The following is a 14,507-nucleotide window of genomic DNA, read 5'->3' as shown; positions in this document are numbered from 1 at the left end:
CTTGATTCAAGGAAGGAAGGAAGGTAGGTAGGTAGGTTTTTATTTCTTGCCTGCTCTAGTCACGAAGAATGTAAAAAATTCCCTTAAATTTATTAATGATTCCTACAGCCGCTGTCTTGTTACTTCAGATATAAAGGCTTCACACTGAGATACTGAAGGACACTTTTCTCTCTGTGTTCAGTCGAAAGGCAGAAAGAGAAAAGAATGTAAGAAAAAGCTTCAGGTGTAGAGGCACAACACACAGAGTTCAGTTACTAACAGCACTAACAGCATGCACCAAAGGGGCTCAGGGAAGTTGAGAAGAGGACAGAACACCAAAACCAAGCTTTATAAAAAAAGGCAGATTCTGTGGGGTGCTGAATACTCTGAGTTTTGTTCAACTGTTCTTTCAAATTTACCTGTCCCTGTCTAAGAACTGACATCAGTATTGTTTCTTAACGAGATTTCTTTGAACTTTTTTCTTTAGGAGAAATAAAATGGAAAAATAAAAATAAAAAAAAGCTAAGCAGGATGAGGTTCCCTGCCTCTGGAAGAGGCTCTGGAGAGCCACCGGCCCCGGCCTAAGGAGTGAGCGTGAGAGAAGCCAGGTAAGCAAGCAGGATTTACATCTGGTTAATGCAATGTGCTCTGGGGCTGAGATGGAATGCTGTTAGTTTGTTGTAAATGAAATTCATCTCATTTACAGGTTGGGCAGGAAACTCACCACTTGGCCCACAGCTCAGGTAGTGGGTAATAGAATTAGGAGCTTTGTTGCTCCCTAGACCTGCTTTTTGAATTTCTGCTTTCTGGGATAGCTTCCACATCTGCAGAGAAAAGCATTTCAGGTTATTCATTGTGTTTATCAGGACATGAAAAAAAACCCCTCATGCATTAAAACACATTCTACTCATTAGGAGAGCAAAAGGATACATAAACACTTTCTGGTTGTTTTTAAGAGGAAAGGACAGAGGAGAGGGACAGAAGAAACTCACTGCAAGTGCCTGCTCAGCTACACTCACTGACATTCATCTCAGCATTTACAACAGCCAGGTGTTATTGCTAAAGCCACAGTCCTTGATATGTCACCTTTAGCTACACCAACCCTTATGTTTCTGCATGATTGGAAAGAAAAAGCAATAGTGAGGTGCAATCACAGCTGACTGACCCTAGCAGAGAACTTCCTATGTGGTATTTTGACCTGCTGCACACCGACAGAAACATTCACATTCAGTTCCACAAACCACAAAATTGTCTTTGCATGCAACAGCTTGAACATGCAAAATGCAGCATCTGAATTCACCAGTCACTGAAAGCAAAGCATCAAGCAAACCCTGAGCCAGGCAAACCTCAACTGTGAGCAAATGGCTGAGCCTGAACAGCAAAAGCTTTCTGGGCAGCAGCCACGTGTTATTTAGTGTTTATTGGGATCATGCAGAGTCCTCACTTAGCACTGTCCAAGGCAGCAGGAACCGAGGAATGAGCAAGGGCTCCACGTGTTTCACAGCCTGCCATGCACATGGCTGAGGAGCAGCCGGGATTGGGAACGGAAAGAATCCCATGGAACCTTCCACTATTTGAACACAGAATCCACGAACTTCTTGTTAAAGACCAAGAAGTGGAGGAAAAAAAAAGATCTTTCTGTCCATGACATTTTCTTTCTTTCATATGTAACCAATGTTGGTAAGTCATTATTCAGAGACATTAGACACACTTGCAGAACACTTCTGCTGAACTCAGTGGAGAAAAACAAGTTACTCTCTCAGAACTGAAATGCAATTCATTGCTATTTTATAAACCAGTGCAGAGTGGCTTCAGCTGCACAAGGTTAGTCTCCAACTCCAGCAGACTGGAGACACCAGTGGCTCCAGGACACTCATGTGTGGCTATTCCAAAGCCCTTGGGGTTTAAGAGGGAAGCTGGGGACAACACTGGAAGTTTTTGTAGGTGTGACTGTGTAAGGTGTGACCTAAGCAAGAGGAGGAGGCAACAGCACACCCGAGACTTCTGCAGCGAGAGCTGATCTAAAACAGCTCCACACCTCGTTCTGACCAGTGTCTCTGCAGGGCACAGGGAAGAAAAGCCAGACCCTGGCAGCACAGGATGAGTTTGTATTAAATGCTCTCAGAGCTAGGACTGTAACTCCTTAAATAACTCGCAAGATGCCTTGTGTGACATTGCTTGGGATACCGGTGCTCTTCACCTCCAGCCTAATCCCAACCCAACTGCAGATGAACTGCAGTCAAATGGCCTGACCCAAGACCAGAACACTGCTCTTGCTCTGTGAGAGTAAATGTGTGTGGAATGAAGATTACAGATCAGATTTCTCATGCTTTTGCTGCTGAGATAGTTCCAGAGGGAACACAGCAAGAACTGACCGCTCGCTGTGCCCAGCACTGGGAGAAGTGAGAGATTTATCAGCCCAGTGACAACGAGTGGTGCAGAGCTGGGGAAGGAGTGTGCCACATCCTGAAACAGCCATTTTATTCTCCACAGATATTCCATATCCTCCTCTTCTTCCTGAAACACAGGGATTCCCATCCCATGTAACACTTCCACACTCCCACGTGGGATATCTGCTGCTCTTCCTCCGGGAACTATGGATTCACTGCTCCTCCCTAATAATTAAGTACTAGGGAATTAAAAGTTCAGCCCACACAGTGCTTCTGTGACTGCCACAAAATTGCTGGCAGAATAAATGCACCTGTACAAAATAGAATGTGGCATTTGTTATTTTCAATAGATATTTTCAATTTTAATTATTTTCCCTCTAGCTATAATGTCACTCAAATTTTTTATAATGGATTTTAGCTCCCACAACTGGTATAACCAAAGTCCACTTGCAAAGAAGTGCTCATGTCTAAAGCCTAATTATAGCTTAAATCTGATACAATTTTAAACTCTGTTTAAATTTACTACTGTGAGGTTTCAAGCACGTGCAGAAACAGTGGCACATTAAATAATTATTTTACAACATTTCTCTTTTGTGCTTATCTGGAATTTAAGGAGTTATTTGCTGAAGTGTTCATATCCTCTCACAACCTTGCAAGCAACTCTGTTATTTTCTCTTTTATTTATCTGTGTTAATTTACCATTTTCTGTTACTTTGTTCACCACTTGTTTTCTATTATATCAGTGGTACTTCCATTGACAAGAAAAAATGAATTTCCACCATACTTAAGACAGTTTTTTATTCCTATACATCACAAGGAGCCTGTTATTTGACCCTTGATAAAACCAAACACTTCACCACAGCTGTACCCACAAATGGAAAGACAAAGCAGACCAAAGGGAAAAGGTGGAAAAGGTCATTTTTTCATGACAAGTGCTGTGTATTATGTGACTATTTATCACCTCTTTGTAAGAATTATCATTTCTGTTTAGGATTATGAATGGTCTGTGTGTTTATTACTCAGTAGGGACAGTAATTAATATTTACTGTGCAAACTAGAGGCACTCAATTATTTGGAGTACTGGGCACTTGTTTCTCATGCATAAATGAGAAGAGTAAGAAGACACTGAGATCTCTCCAAATGCTTTTTTCCATTAGTACCTCCTTTTTCAAAGAAGTGGGGGGGAAAAAAAGGGTTTTCTCCCTCCAAGTAGATGATGAGTGTGTTACTGAGAGGCGGAGCAGCGCTGCCAGTGCTGTCCTTGTCCCAGGAATGCTGTTCCCTGCGCCGTTCCGGGCATGCGCTCCGTTTAACATGCAGCGGTAACCAACAGGAAAACACCAAAATATTTGCAATGTGTGACAAATAAAAATAGAGCTTGTATTATAAAGGCATGCAAAATATACACAGTGCAATTAATGTTTCATGCAGACTTTGGTGGGGTTACAATTCCACATTCAAACATGCCACAGTCCACAGGCGCCGTCCGCAGGGAACAACCACCCCGTGGATAAACCGGGAACGATTCCTTCATCGGAGGGAAGTTTTCCCCATCATCCAGCGGACATGGAGAACACCTCTATGGCATGTTAGACACACATTTAATAACACAACTTTCCTTCATACACAGCCATACTCATACCACAGGGTCTGGTTATCTTCCGAGACCAGCAGCGGGGACTGCGCCTCGCCGGGGCCGGGGGCAGGGACAGGGTCCCTGCTCAGAGCCACCCGCGGGTCACCCTGAGCCTTTGGAGCAGCACAAGGCTGGTCCTGGCTCCTCAGCACCGCCCTGAACGCCGACACGTTTGCCTGATCGGCTGCTTTGGAGGTGGATCTCGGGGGCAATCCACTGATATTGCTGACTAACTCGGTGTTGAGGGATAAAAACGGCTGGGGCGCAGCGAAGGACCCCGCGCTGCCATTCCCAGCTCCGCCGGCTTTATCCCAGAACACACCCGAGCTCGGCAAAGTCCTCTCACGACAACCTGGCCTTTCCGTCCTGGAAGGCTTGGGAAGCTCGGAGTCAGCTCCTAAAAGGCGCGGGGTGGGCGAGGGGCCGCGCTCCCCCCTGCCAGGCACACAGCCAACACAAGCAGAGGACACCCGCAGTGCCGAGTACTCACTGGAGCCGGGCGGAGCGCTCCTGTCAGCCGGGGCTGCATCCACGGACACGGGCGGCCTACTGTCCTTAGACAAAAAATCATGGATGCTTGTCCTTCGGGTGCTTCCTTCTGCCGTGGAAATGACGCTGCTGGCACGAGGTAAGGTGGCGTAGGGGTTGCAGTCCCTGGATTGTCGCTGGCTCACAGTCGCTTGGATCTTTTCTTTCACGGAGCGGGCCTTGCCCTGGGCGCCGGGGGTGAATTTGATCGGAGAGCTACTGAAGTAGAGATCTTCATTCTTCCGGAGGCTGGGCCTTACCAGCTGCTCTGGTTTGAGGGATCGTCCATCTGAGAAATCAACCGTGTTCCTGACGCTCAGGGATCTCACGATGCCACAGCCAGCCGCCGGCTGCTTTCGGAGCTTCTCCCTCCCTGCCAGCTCCGCAGACTCCGACAAGCTTCTCATCACTTCATCTAAAAGGTTCTCTTCGCTTGCAGATTTCATCTGTGAAAACACAAAACCTAAGTTTCGAAATTGCAATTTTTATCTTTTCTTCAGCGATTTTTGTGGACATAAATGAAAAACAATTTTACCGAGATTTGTTTTTTTTTTTAAATTTCTCAGCTCTCAAAGCAGTATCAAACATTTATGATGCAGACTTAGGAGTTTTCTGTACAGTTTACAAAAAAAATAGTTTAGGTGAATAATATTCAGACCCAGTGAAGAAAGACTGGAGCTGTTTTCAAGATGGCACCAGAGACAACTGGGGAAGAATTCAGCTAAAGGCATTAGGGAAACGTTCTGGCAGAAGACTGGAAAGAAACCCTTTGAATACCCTTCCACCCAGAATGGGTCTGTGGGGCTATGAAGAGGATTCTGGGATTTGTGAATAGCAGTGGACCTGCCTTGATGACTTAAGCAGGGTTTTTTATTTCCTATTGCCAGTAGAGTATTGTCTAGTGCTTAAACTCCAAAAATCCTTCTCAAGGAGACCATGGGTGAGAGCCATTTTAAGTATCTAACCAAAAAATGCAGAATCTTCTCCAGGAGATGTGTCACCTGTCCCAGGCAAGCCTGGATCCTCACTCCTGAGAGGCCCCAGTCACAGTGACTGGCTGGCTTTATCCTACAGCAGGATATCCTACAGGAGTTTGGGCAGAGCTGAAGGACCTGGGATGCAGAACCTGGAATACCAGCAGAGATGAGGTGATTTGGGGCTTCTAAGAAACTGTCACTGATTTACAGAAACATCCCCTTCACCTCACTCCTCTCAGATTTCAGTAAGCTCCAAGGTCACTTTTTGTTTCCCAGTACTGCTAAGAAGATGAAACTGAAGCAGACAAGAGTCTCCTCAGGGAATGAAATCACACATTTTCCCTGCTCTTGATGCAGGACAGATGTGACAGCAGCTGCTGCTGGACTGGAAGAAGAGGAGTGAGCCCTGGTGTCCCACACACCTGACAGCTTTGGCAGCACAGGGTGACTTTTCCCTACACCCAGGGACGACAGAGGGTCAAGCTCCACAATTCCACAGATTTCCTGCTGGTGGAATCAGAGAGTGCATCAGGAGATGGTGCCTGTGACCTCTCAATGCAGGTGTGACAGTTCCAAGAAATCTTTAAGGAATTCTACTCACTGTGCCTCACATGAATTCTGAGCCCACGGATGGGACCTAACCCTTACTGACCTCACTGGAGTTACTCTTGTTGCTCTCCTCCAGGAACTGCTGCAGGGTGACAACTTCGCTGCCAGGGGAGCCCGTTTTGGTCTGTTTGCCGCGACTCTCCGGCGCCTCGGGTGTCCTGTGCTGGAGCACAGGGCTGGACCTGGTGTGTCCCTTCAGGTACTGGATGGGGCTGCTGCTGCTGCTGGACCAGGCCTCGTGCTCGTGGAGCAGGCTGAACTCCCCACTGCTGTGGCTCTGGGGCCTGCTCTGGCTGTTCACTGCACCTGCTTTTGGGGGGGAAGGCAGTGTTTCCATTAGAAATACACCAAAAAGCTGTACACCTGTATAACCCCACTCAAATCTGCCATGTTACCAGATTCAGGTAACATTCATTCTATTTAAAGGACTTAAAAAGAGAAAGTCCAGTTGTTATTTTTTACTCCCTGAAATTGCCCTCCCCTGACTTACCTTTTGCAGCTCTTCAAACATGGCAAGATTTTTTTTTAAAATAAAATCTACCTTTCACTTATAATCTGGGCCTCCACCTTACATAATACTCCAAGAGGCTAAAGAGACCTCTCCACTCTTGTTCAGCATCCCTGGAGGCACAGGGTAATTAAATGTTAAAGGAAATACAAAGAATTGAGCAGAAATAAAATCTTTTCTCCGACAAGAGCTACTCAGGAATGCTTCCCCAACAATTCCTGCTGTTCCTTCCTAGTTTGTACAGCTGAAGGAAGCACGTGGTGTCAGATGTAAAATAAATTCCACAACACCACTTCATTTTATTTGTCAGTAACTGTGAATTGCTTCAAAAATACTGATGGATAATCAAGTATTTCCAGCTTCATGTTACTCCTAAGAAATGAAATGAAATTTGAACCAAGATAAATTGGTGGAAATGCCTAATCCTGTATAGACATAGGGTGAGGAGGACCTCAAGGGATCTTGTACAGAAAGCAGCAATGTAACAGATATAAAATAAACTATTAGAAATACTCAGCTAGCATTCATTCCTAAATTTCCAAACAAGCAGACACCATTTAAGAGATGCAAGCCATGAATATTAAATGAAGTCTCGAGCTGGCAGTGCTCTAGTCTGGTCTGTACAACAGTCTCCAGCTAAAAGAGCCACGAGATACAAAAATATACCAGGGTTCTTCATACATCAAATTTAGAGAATCCTGACAAATCCAAGGACGTTAATAATCTATTAAAACCAAAATGTAAGGGTTTCTAGCATGAATCACATGTGCCACTCTGTGCAGTTGTACAGCACACAGCTCACAGCGGTAGTGCAGTGCAGGAGGATGCTTGGAGAAGAAAAAAATATAAAAAAGGAGCAATTTCTCAGCTAAAAAAGCTTTTAAAGTAATTTGGGGGGGAATTCTTATTTTGTAACAATGTTATTCGGGTTAGGTTTGGTTTAAAATAGACAGAAACTTAAAAACTAACACCGCTCTTTTAATATTTATTAAAACTATAAAATACCTGTGCTTCTAATTTGGGGAATGAAGGCTGTGAAACACTCAAGGAAGCACATGCTGAGCTGTGCAGTGGGAGTTTTTTTGGTTGTGGGGGTTTTTGAACCTCTACAGATGATTTTACAGAGAAAAGAATGGAAATGAAGCACCGATGTGAATTCACCCCCAGCATACCTTTGACTTCATGGAGTGAAGCATTGTTATTGCTATTGCTAGTGGATGTCCTGCCACTATCAAGGCTGGCTGGTCTGGAAGCTGAATGGAAAATTAGGAGACACTGTGATGAACAACATTTTAGCAGAGGACACGGCACCTTGACATTCTGCTGACAGAATGCTCAGAGGATCATGCACGACCTCCCAGGCTGAGCATGCCCGTGGGAACAAAGTGGTTTCTTACAGATCAGAAAGCGAAGGAATTTCCAGGCGGTCCAAGAGGACACTTTGGAAAAGGGCACTAGAGGAATAGCGAGGTACAGAGGAGAGGAAAAGAGAAAGAGTGTAGTTTAGAATTGAAACTGAGTGTTCAGTGAGGAAGCAGGGCTCAGACAGGGGCATGCAGGGGCTGCTGTGGTCAGGTCACTTACAACAGATCTGACAGGGAACCCTGCACAGGGCTGGAATGCCACGGACAGGAGGAGCAAGAGCATCTGCACAGATAAAGTCCTGTACTCCTAAGCCAATACAAGGGAAATGCACTGTTAGTAGCCTCAAAAATGTTTGCTGCTCGTACTCATTGTAAATGTTTACAGTACAGTTAAAACTTCACTTCTATTAATAGATTATTTTTCACTTCAAAGCTTTGCTTGAAGGAACATGTAATGATTTTGTAAACTACAGCACATGGCAAATTTGGGGTTCACTGAACAATAAACATTGAAAACTCACACCAGATTTGGATTTGATTTTTTTAGGACCGAAACACTAACTTCCTTTATTTACAATTAACTCCAAATAGAAGTTAAAACATTTTCCCACTAAAAGGGAAAATGTTTTCATCCTGTTCAGATGCACTTCACAAATACTTTCTACCAGAGATACAGAACATCTGTCTGATGTAGTAGTTAAGAGAGAAAGGAGAATCTGAAGAAATGATACAGTAGTTTGGAGAGATATGAAAATCAGAGAGAGCATGCTCATTGCAATGATGCCATTCACTGTATTTTCACAAATTCATTAACATTCACATCATATATCCTTAATTCATTTAATTTAAGCTCACATCTTACCATGAACTCTTGATCCTGTACTAGAATCATCACTAATACCTTGCGGACTTACATCTTCAAAGGATGTAGTATCTACACACAGAGACATAAAGGAAGATGTAAAATAAAATAAAGTGGAAAGATTATTAAAATACTTATCATTGATAAAAATTAAAATATTTTTCAAAGCAATCAATTTCTAGGAAAAGGAAAAACCTTGAAACATTTTATAACTGCAGTTATTAAGCCAGTTCATTATCTTAGCACTGCAACTCGATTATTAAGATTGAAAAACTTAAAAACATTAAGTCAAACCAATATTTACACAGTTACATCACGGTGCAAAAAGCTTCTACCTATACCTTTATTATTTAGCAACTGCTTGGATCTGAAGCCTGTGGAGGAGTTGACAGTGGCAAAGTTGATAGCTGTAGTAGAGAAGGCCATAGCTCCCAATTCCTTCCTCCTTTTACCCGTGGATATATCATCAGGACCCTCCAGATGCTCAGAACTACCTGTCCATTGTCCTCCTGCCAGGACCATGGACTGCACCAGGTCATTCATGGCTGGGATGCAAATGAAAGCAAATGATCAGCGAGGGCAACGTACCTGGTGGGTTGTTAATCTGCATTGCAAAGGTCGGACAGTTTTCTAAGCATTAAAGCGCCCGCAGGCAGCCGGCAGGAGCAGACCGCACCCCGGGTACCGCATGCAACCGGGACAGAGGGAGGGAGGAGGCTCAGGCTGCTGAGCCCAGGGAGGTGTTGCTCAAAACAGGCTGCTCAGGGATCGCCATGCCATGCCAGGTGCTGTTAGAGGCTCTGCCAGCTGCTTGCCGTGAGAAAATGGGATGAGCGGGGACAAAACGGGCACGGGTGCTCATACAACGGAGTGCCAGCGCTCACACGGGATCCTTGTACAGTGCAGGTTACTGCAGGCACACTGGGGTTTACAGAGCAACAGAGAGAGGATCTGAAAAATACCACATCTGATGATATTCACCTTCACTTCCCCAAACTCGAGAAAACACTCCACCCCTCATTAGAAAATAAAACGAAACAAAAGAAATCAATGCAGCGTTCTGGCAACGAGAACTGATGAACACTCGCAGAGTGACAGACCACCAGAGAGCCTCGCACAATCTCCTACACTCGCTTTAAACAACAACAAAAAAAGAAATTACAGTGACTTCTGAACAAAAGGCTTATGAAACGTGTCCTTTAGAACCATTTCCGTTAACACAGTGCACTGTAAATTCATATACACATGGGGCCATGTGTATATAGACAGCCATGTATACAAATATATGCAGTCACGAGGCACTGAATAGATTATACGCGTGTGCATGGGAACGTGTGGCTACGTGTGTGTGCACAGGCATAAAGTATTCAGTGCCAAAGTTTCTTCAAAAGTAAAAATAAAAAAGGGGGGTGGGGTGGGGAGGGTAAAAAGTAAAAAGCTCCAGCTCCTTGTACCGTAGCAGGACTTGCACATTGCAAAAGAGGAGGAAAAATAGAGCGCAGTCCAGGGAGAGGTTAGTGAAAAATTAGTAACGGAAGCCAGTGTAGCCATTGAGAAGAAGCTGAACTGTCATAAAGTCTTACACATGGAGCGACGGTAGAAGGCCTTCATTTTGTCTTTTTCCTTCGGTCTGTTCCTCAAAAAGGGCAGTCTTTTCAGTGCACCCACTTTTATGTCATAGCATGAGGAAAAACGGAAACAGGGAAATGAAAGAAAAAAAGGGAGAAGAACAGATGGAAGTTAAATGTTGAAACTAAGGACAGAAATGAATGTCTGAGTTTAAGCTAGGTATGCTATGCTAAAAGCTATCATCCTCCTGCTTCTGGGTGATCATGAAATATGGAAGTACACTGGAACAGGAAAACTGCGCTAGGAAAACTTCCATAGGTAACTCAGAAATGCACTGAAAATTACAGTGCAGAGGGTAATACAGTCTGAAGCTCTTGAAAAAAAATAAATGTAACTTCTTTGCAGGGGATTACAGGAATTGACCACTATGTAATTTTTACTGTGAAAAATAACATTGTTTTTGAACATAAAGAAAAATGTGAAGCAAAAAAAGCTGAAAATGAAAGCAACTCTACGTACAATTTCTATGTTAAAATATGTTCATATCCTTAATTTTTGGGGCTTAATAAGTTCTGTGATGCTTTGCCTGCACATCTAAGAGGACAGAGTCTTTTATCAGTCTTCAGTTCTTTTATTTTGTGCTCAGTAATACATTTGGTCATCTACTGTCTCATAGAAAACCTGCAAGGATCAATGGAATTTGTGGGCATTATTTTGGCAAAATACTAATTTTAATCTGCTTCAAATGTGCAAATATTTTAGCTCAAAAAAAAACACCAAAGGAAAAAAAAAACCAAAACAGCAAAAGAAAATCCAAATGTGAGTGTTGCTGTAACGTTTTGGGAGGGCCCAAGGAAAACCGAGTTAAAGTCTACCAGGAGAATTACAGAGTTAAAATTACAAATAGTATTAAAAGAGGGAGGAGGGGGAAGTCACGAGTTAATCTTGTCCTTGGAGTCAGGAACTCTGCATCAGGAACTGCTGACCTGCCTTGGGTAAGTCTGGGGGCTGATGCCAGGCACAGGAGCCACCATGGAAAGATCCAGAAGGGGACACGGGATGGAATTCCCAGAGTGGTGATTCCTGCAGAGATGGCAGCAGCTCTGCTTTCTGCAGGGGTCTGCCAGACCATGCTCTGCCTGCTTTGTCTCTGCAGCCCCTTTTGGGAGGTGTGCCCTGCTCCCCCAGCCTGGCACACAGCAGTTCTGTGTACAGAGCAGTGCATATATATCATATATACCATTTACAAGTGCACATCAGCTACCCTGGCACTGAAATATTCCCTATTCCTCCTGTCAGCTCTTCCTGTGCCTGCACCCACAGGAACAGGTTCACAAACCAATCTAACCACACAGGTCATTCTGTTCTACTTTTTGTCATCAAGATGACACAGAAAAAAAAATTAAATTTCTTCTGTAACTTCTATAATCCTTTACATACAAAATAACTCATCCCTCTGTAATCCTTTATGGAAGGTAACTGTCTCCTCTTCACTAAAAACTCCTTAATCTTATGAAAAAGTAACCAGAGGATGCTCAAGAAGCATTTGAGTCATCTGTCCTTCCTGTCCATTAACAAAGATCCCCTCCAAAAGGGCTGATTTATGGCTCTCAGCAACTGTGCCCACCAGGAAACTCCTCTGCAACCACTGATGTCCTGGAAATCCTGCATCAGAAAGGCAAAATGTTTGGAGGGGAAACCACATCAGTAGGATCTGCACAGAATTCACCTCAGGAAATGTCCTGGAATAGCAATAATAATAATTAATACTGGGATGGTGGAGCTACAGCAGAAATCAGCTATTCTTTTTCTTTTCAGTATTCCATGAACACCTTTTTGCTTTCTGAGAATGAATGATGAGTATTGCAGAATTCCTCAAATGAGCAGGAAAGATCCCACTTTGTAACTCTCCTGCTTGCCTGAAATCCTCTGGGGAATTCTCTGTTCAAATCCTGACATTGTTTTGTTCATGCACAGAAGAAAATAGGAGGCAGAGATCTTTAAAATGCCTCGGCATTGGAAAATGGAGTGCAGAGCACTCCTTTTATTCCCTCTGTGACGTGGTGTGCCTGCTACTGGTGTTCCTTGTGGAGATGACTGTTTACTAACAGCCCTAATTCCTTGGGAATTTGTTGATCTCATGAAATAGCTAAAGTGGAAGCAAGGGCTATATGTATTTCTCTACAGAAAACAAAAATCTCCTCTGCCTGCCTTGGGTTTCCTCTGGGAAAGCTCAGAATGGCTCCATCCAGAGGAAAAGCTCTGAGGTGCTCACCTGATCATTAGGGGTGGTCAATAATCATTTGTGGGCAGTACCTGGGCAGAAGGAGGCTGTACATCCAGCAGGCATGAAAAGCCAAGGTGTCCAGTCAGGAGCACACACCTCCTGCAGGATCAACTTGTGCTGGGACAGCAAAAGCCCTCCAGGCACCCCCTCCTTCCCACAGGGATCAGACACAGGCTCTGGCCACGCTGTGAGACCTCAATTGGTGCTCTCTGAGAACAGGGTAACCTCACTTTTGTGCCAAGATCACCTTTCCCAGGGAGATAAGAGCTCTCCTGGAAACATTTACATGAATAAGTGGCCTGTGTTGGGAAAACACGATCTCCATCACCACCCAGAAAAGAGGGAAAACTACAGATGTCACACCCAGCAAACCCTTTTGAACTCAGTATCTCTGACAGGGATGGGGAGTGTGAGCCCTGTGTTTTGAACTCAGTATCTCTGACAGGGATGGGGAGTGTGAGCCCTGTGTTTTGAACTCAGTATCTCTGACAGGGATGGGGAGTGTGAGCCCTGTGTTTTGAACTCAGTATCTCTGACAGGGATGGGGAGTGTGAGCCCTGTGTTTTGAACTCAGTATCTCTGACAGGGATGGGGAGTGTGAGCCCTGTGTTTTGAACTCAGTATCTCTGACAGGGATGGGGAGTGTGAGCCCTGTGTATCCTGCAGATCTCTGACAGACACTCAGTCCTCCAGCTCAGAACCTCGCTGGTTTGTGCCAGGGAAGGTGAGCTGCCTTCTCCTGCCTCCTCAAGGACACGCAGGACATTCCAGCTCGGCAGCTCCCGCTGGAAGCAGCTCCTTCCCCAGATGCTGGAGGTCAGGGTGGCACAGAACTCCTCCAGAGCCAGAGCTGCCTTCAGCCAGCACAGAGAGCTCCAGCACCTGAGCACTGGCTCACCCAGGCGGCGCTCACGCGTTTGCTCCCTCCTGGAGCTCCAGTGGAAGCTGCCAAAGTGCTTCCCACGGAAAAGAAAGGACCCCAAATCCCGGGATTTAGGACTTACAGTCACTCTAGGAGCGGAAGAAATAGACTGCAAAATGTGCACCATCACCAGCACTCGTCACACTGAGATATCCTCTCTGCTCTGGGAGGTACAAACCGTCTCAGATCTCTGTCTCAGAGCTGAGCTGGCACAAAATGCATCCGGATTCTCTCCAAAACTGTGGTTTCCACGGCGACGTGTGTAATGGAGGAAGGTTGGGATCCGGAATTAGATCAGCCCTTCCAGTTTGTGGATAAATACACTGGGATTAAGGGGAACATGAACAAGGTCCATGGAGTAGAAAATTAATGAGGTCTGAAGAGCTTTCAAACCTCTTTTGAGGCTCAGCCACCGTAACTGCAGCCGTGGCTCCCCAGGAGGGTAACTGCACACTACAAGGTCCCAAGGATCATGCAAAGAAAACTGTCACAGAAAAAGCCCTTCCAGGACATGACATTGCTGACACGGATGCAGATGGGCTGAACCACAGCGTGCACACTCTCTGACACCACTGACACACACCCAGCACAGCTTCAGCCACTCCCCAGTCCCACACCACTCAGGGTTTGGATGTAAAAGCAACAGTTGCTTTTTTAAAAAGTGTAAAATACCTGTTTGGAAGCTTCCACTGAAAGAGGCTGAGCTCCCCAAAGGGATAAAGTTAGTAACAAAAGTGCTAAAACGTACCCTCCAACTATTCTCTTCAGTTATTAAAAAAAATCCAGATCCGATTTTAACTTCCCCTGAAATAGCATTTTTTGGGATGTTTTTAACTTTGACTAAGCTTCTGCAAGAAGCACAGAGGAAAAAAAACA

The 14,507-nt window shown here is 44.8% G+C and overlaps 1 protein-coding gene across 9 annotated transcripts in view; it reads right to left on the bottom strand.

The window, feature by feature from the left end:
* Positions 1 to 31: 31 nt before the first annotated feature.
* CCDC88A (coiled-coil domain containing 88A) overlaps positions 32 to 14,507 on the bottom strand; it is a 62,368-nt gene continuing 47,892 nt past the window's right edge. For 2 of the 9 annotated variants that reach the window (XM_058834112.1, XM_058834113.1), the window contains exons 26-33: positions 10,437 to 10,520; positions 9,195 to 9,398; positions 8,854 to 8,925; positions 7,800 to 7,880; positions 6,163 to 6,428; positions 4,496 to 4,979; positions 704 to 803; positions 32 to 171 (exon numbers count right to left, since the gene is read on the bottom strand). In XM_058834112.1, the coding sequence (XP_058690095.1) occupies positions 739 to 803; positions 4,496 to 4,979; positions 6,163 to 6,428; positions 7,800 to 7,880; positions 8,854 to 8,925; positions 9,195 to 9,398; positions 10,437 to 10,520 (1,256 nt within the window). In that variant the 3' untranslated portion in view covers positions 32 to 171; positions 704 to 738. The other 7 variants (XM_058834108.1, XM_058834110.1, XM_058834105.1 and 4 more) reach the window with 6 other exon arrangements.

The sequence above is a fragment of the Poecile atricapillus genome, chromosome 3, assembly GCF_030490865.1.
Source record: "Poecile atricapillus isolate bPoeAtr1 chromosome 3, bPoeAtr1.hap1, whole genome shotgun sequence".
In the NCBI taxonomy this organism is placed as follows: domain Eukaryota; kingdom Metazoa; phylum Chordata; class Aves; order Passeriformes; family Paridae; genus Poecile; species Poecile atricapillus.
The sequence above is the reverse complement of the archived record's forward strand: the minus strand, read 5'-3'. Positions and strand labels throughout refer to the sequence as shown.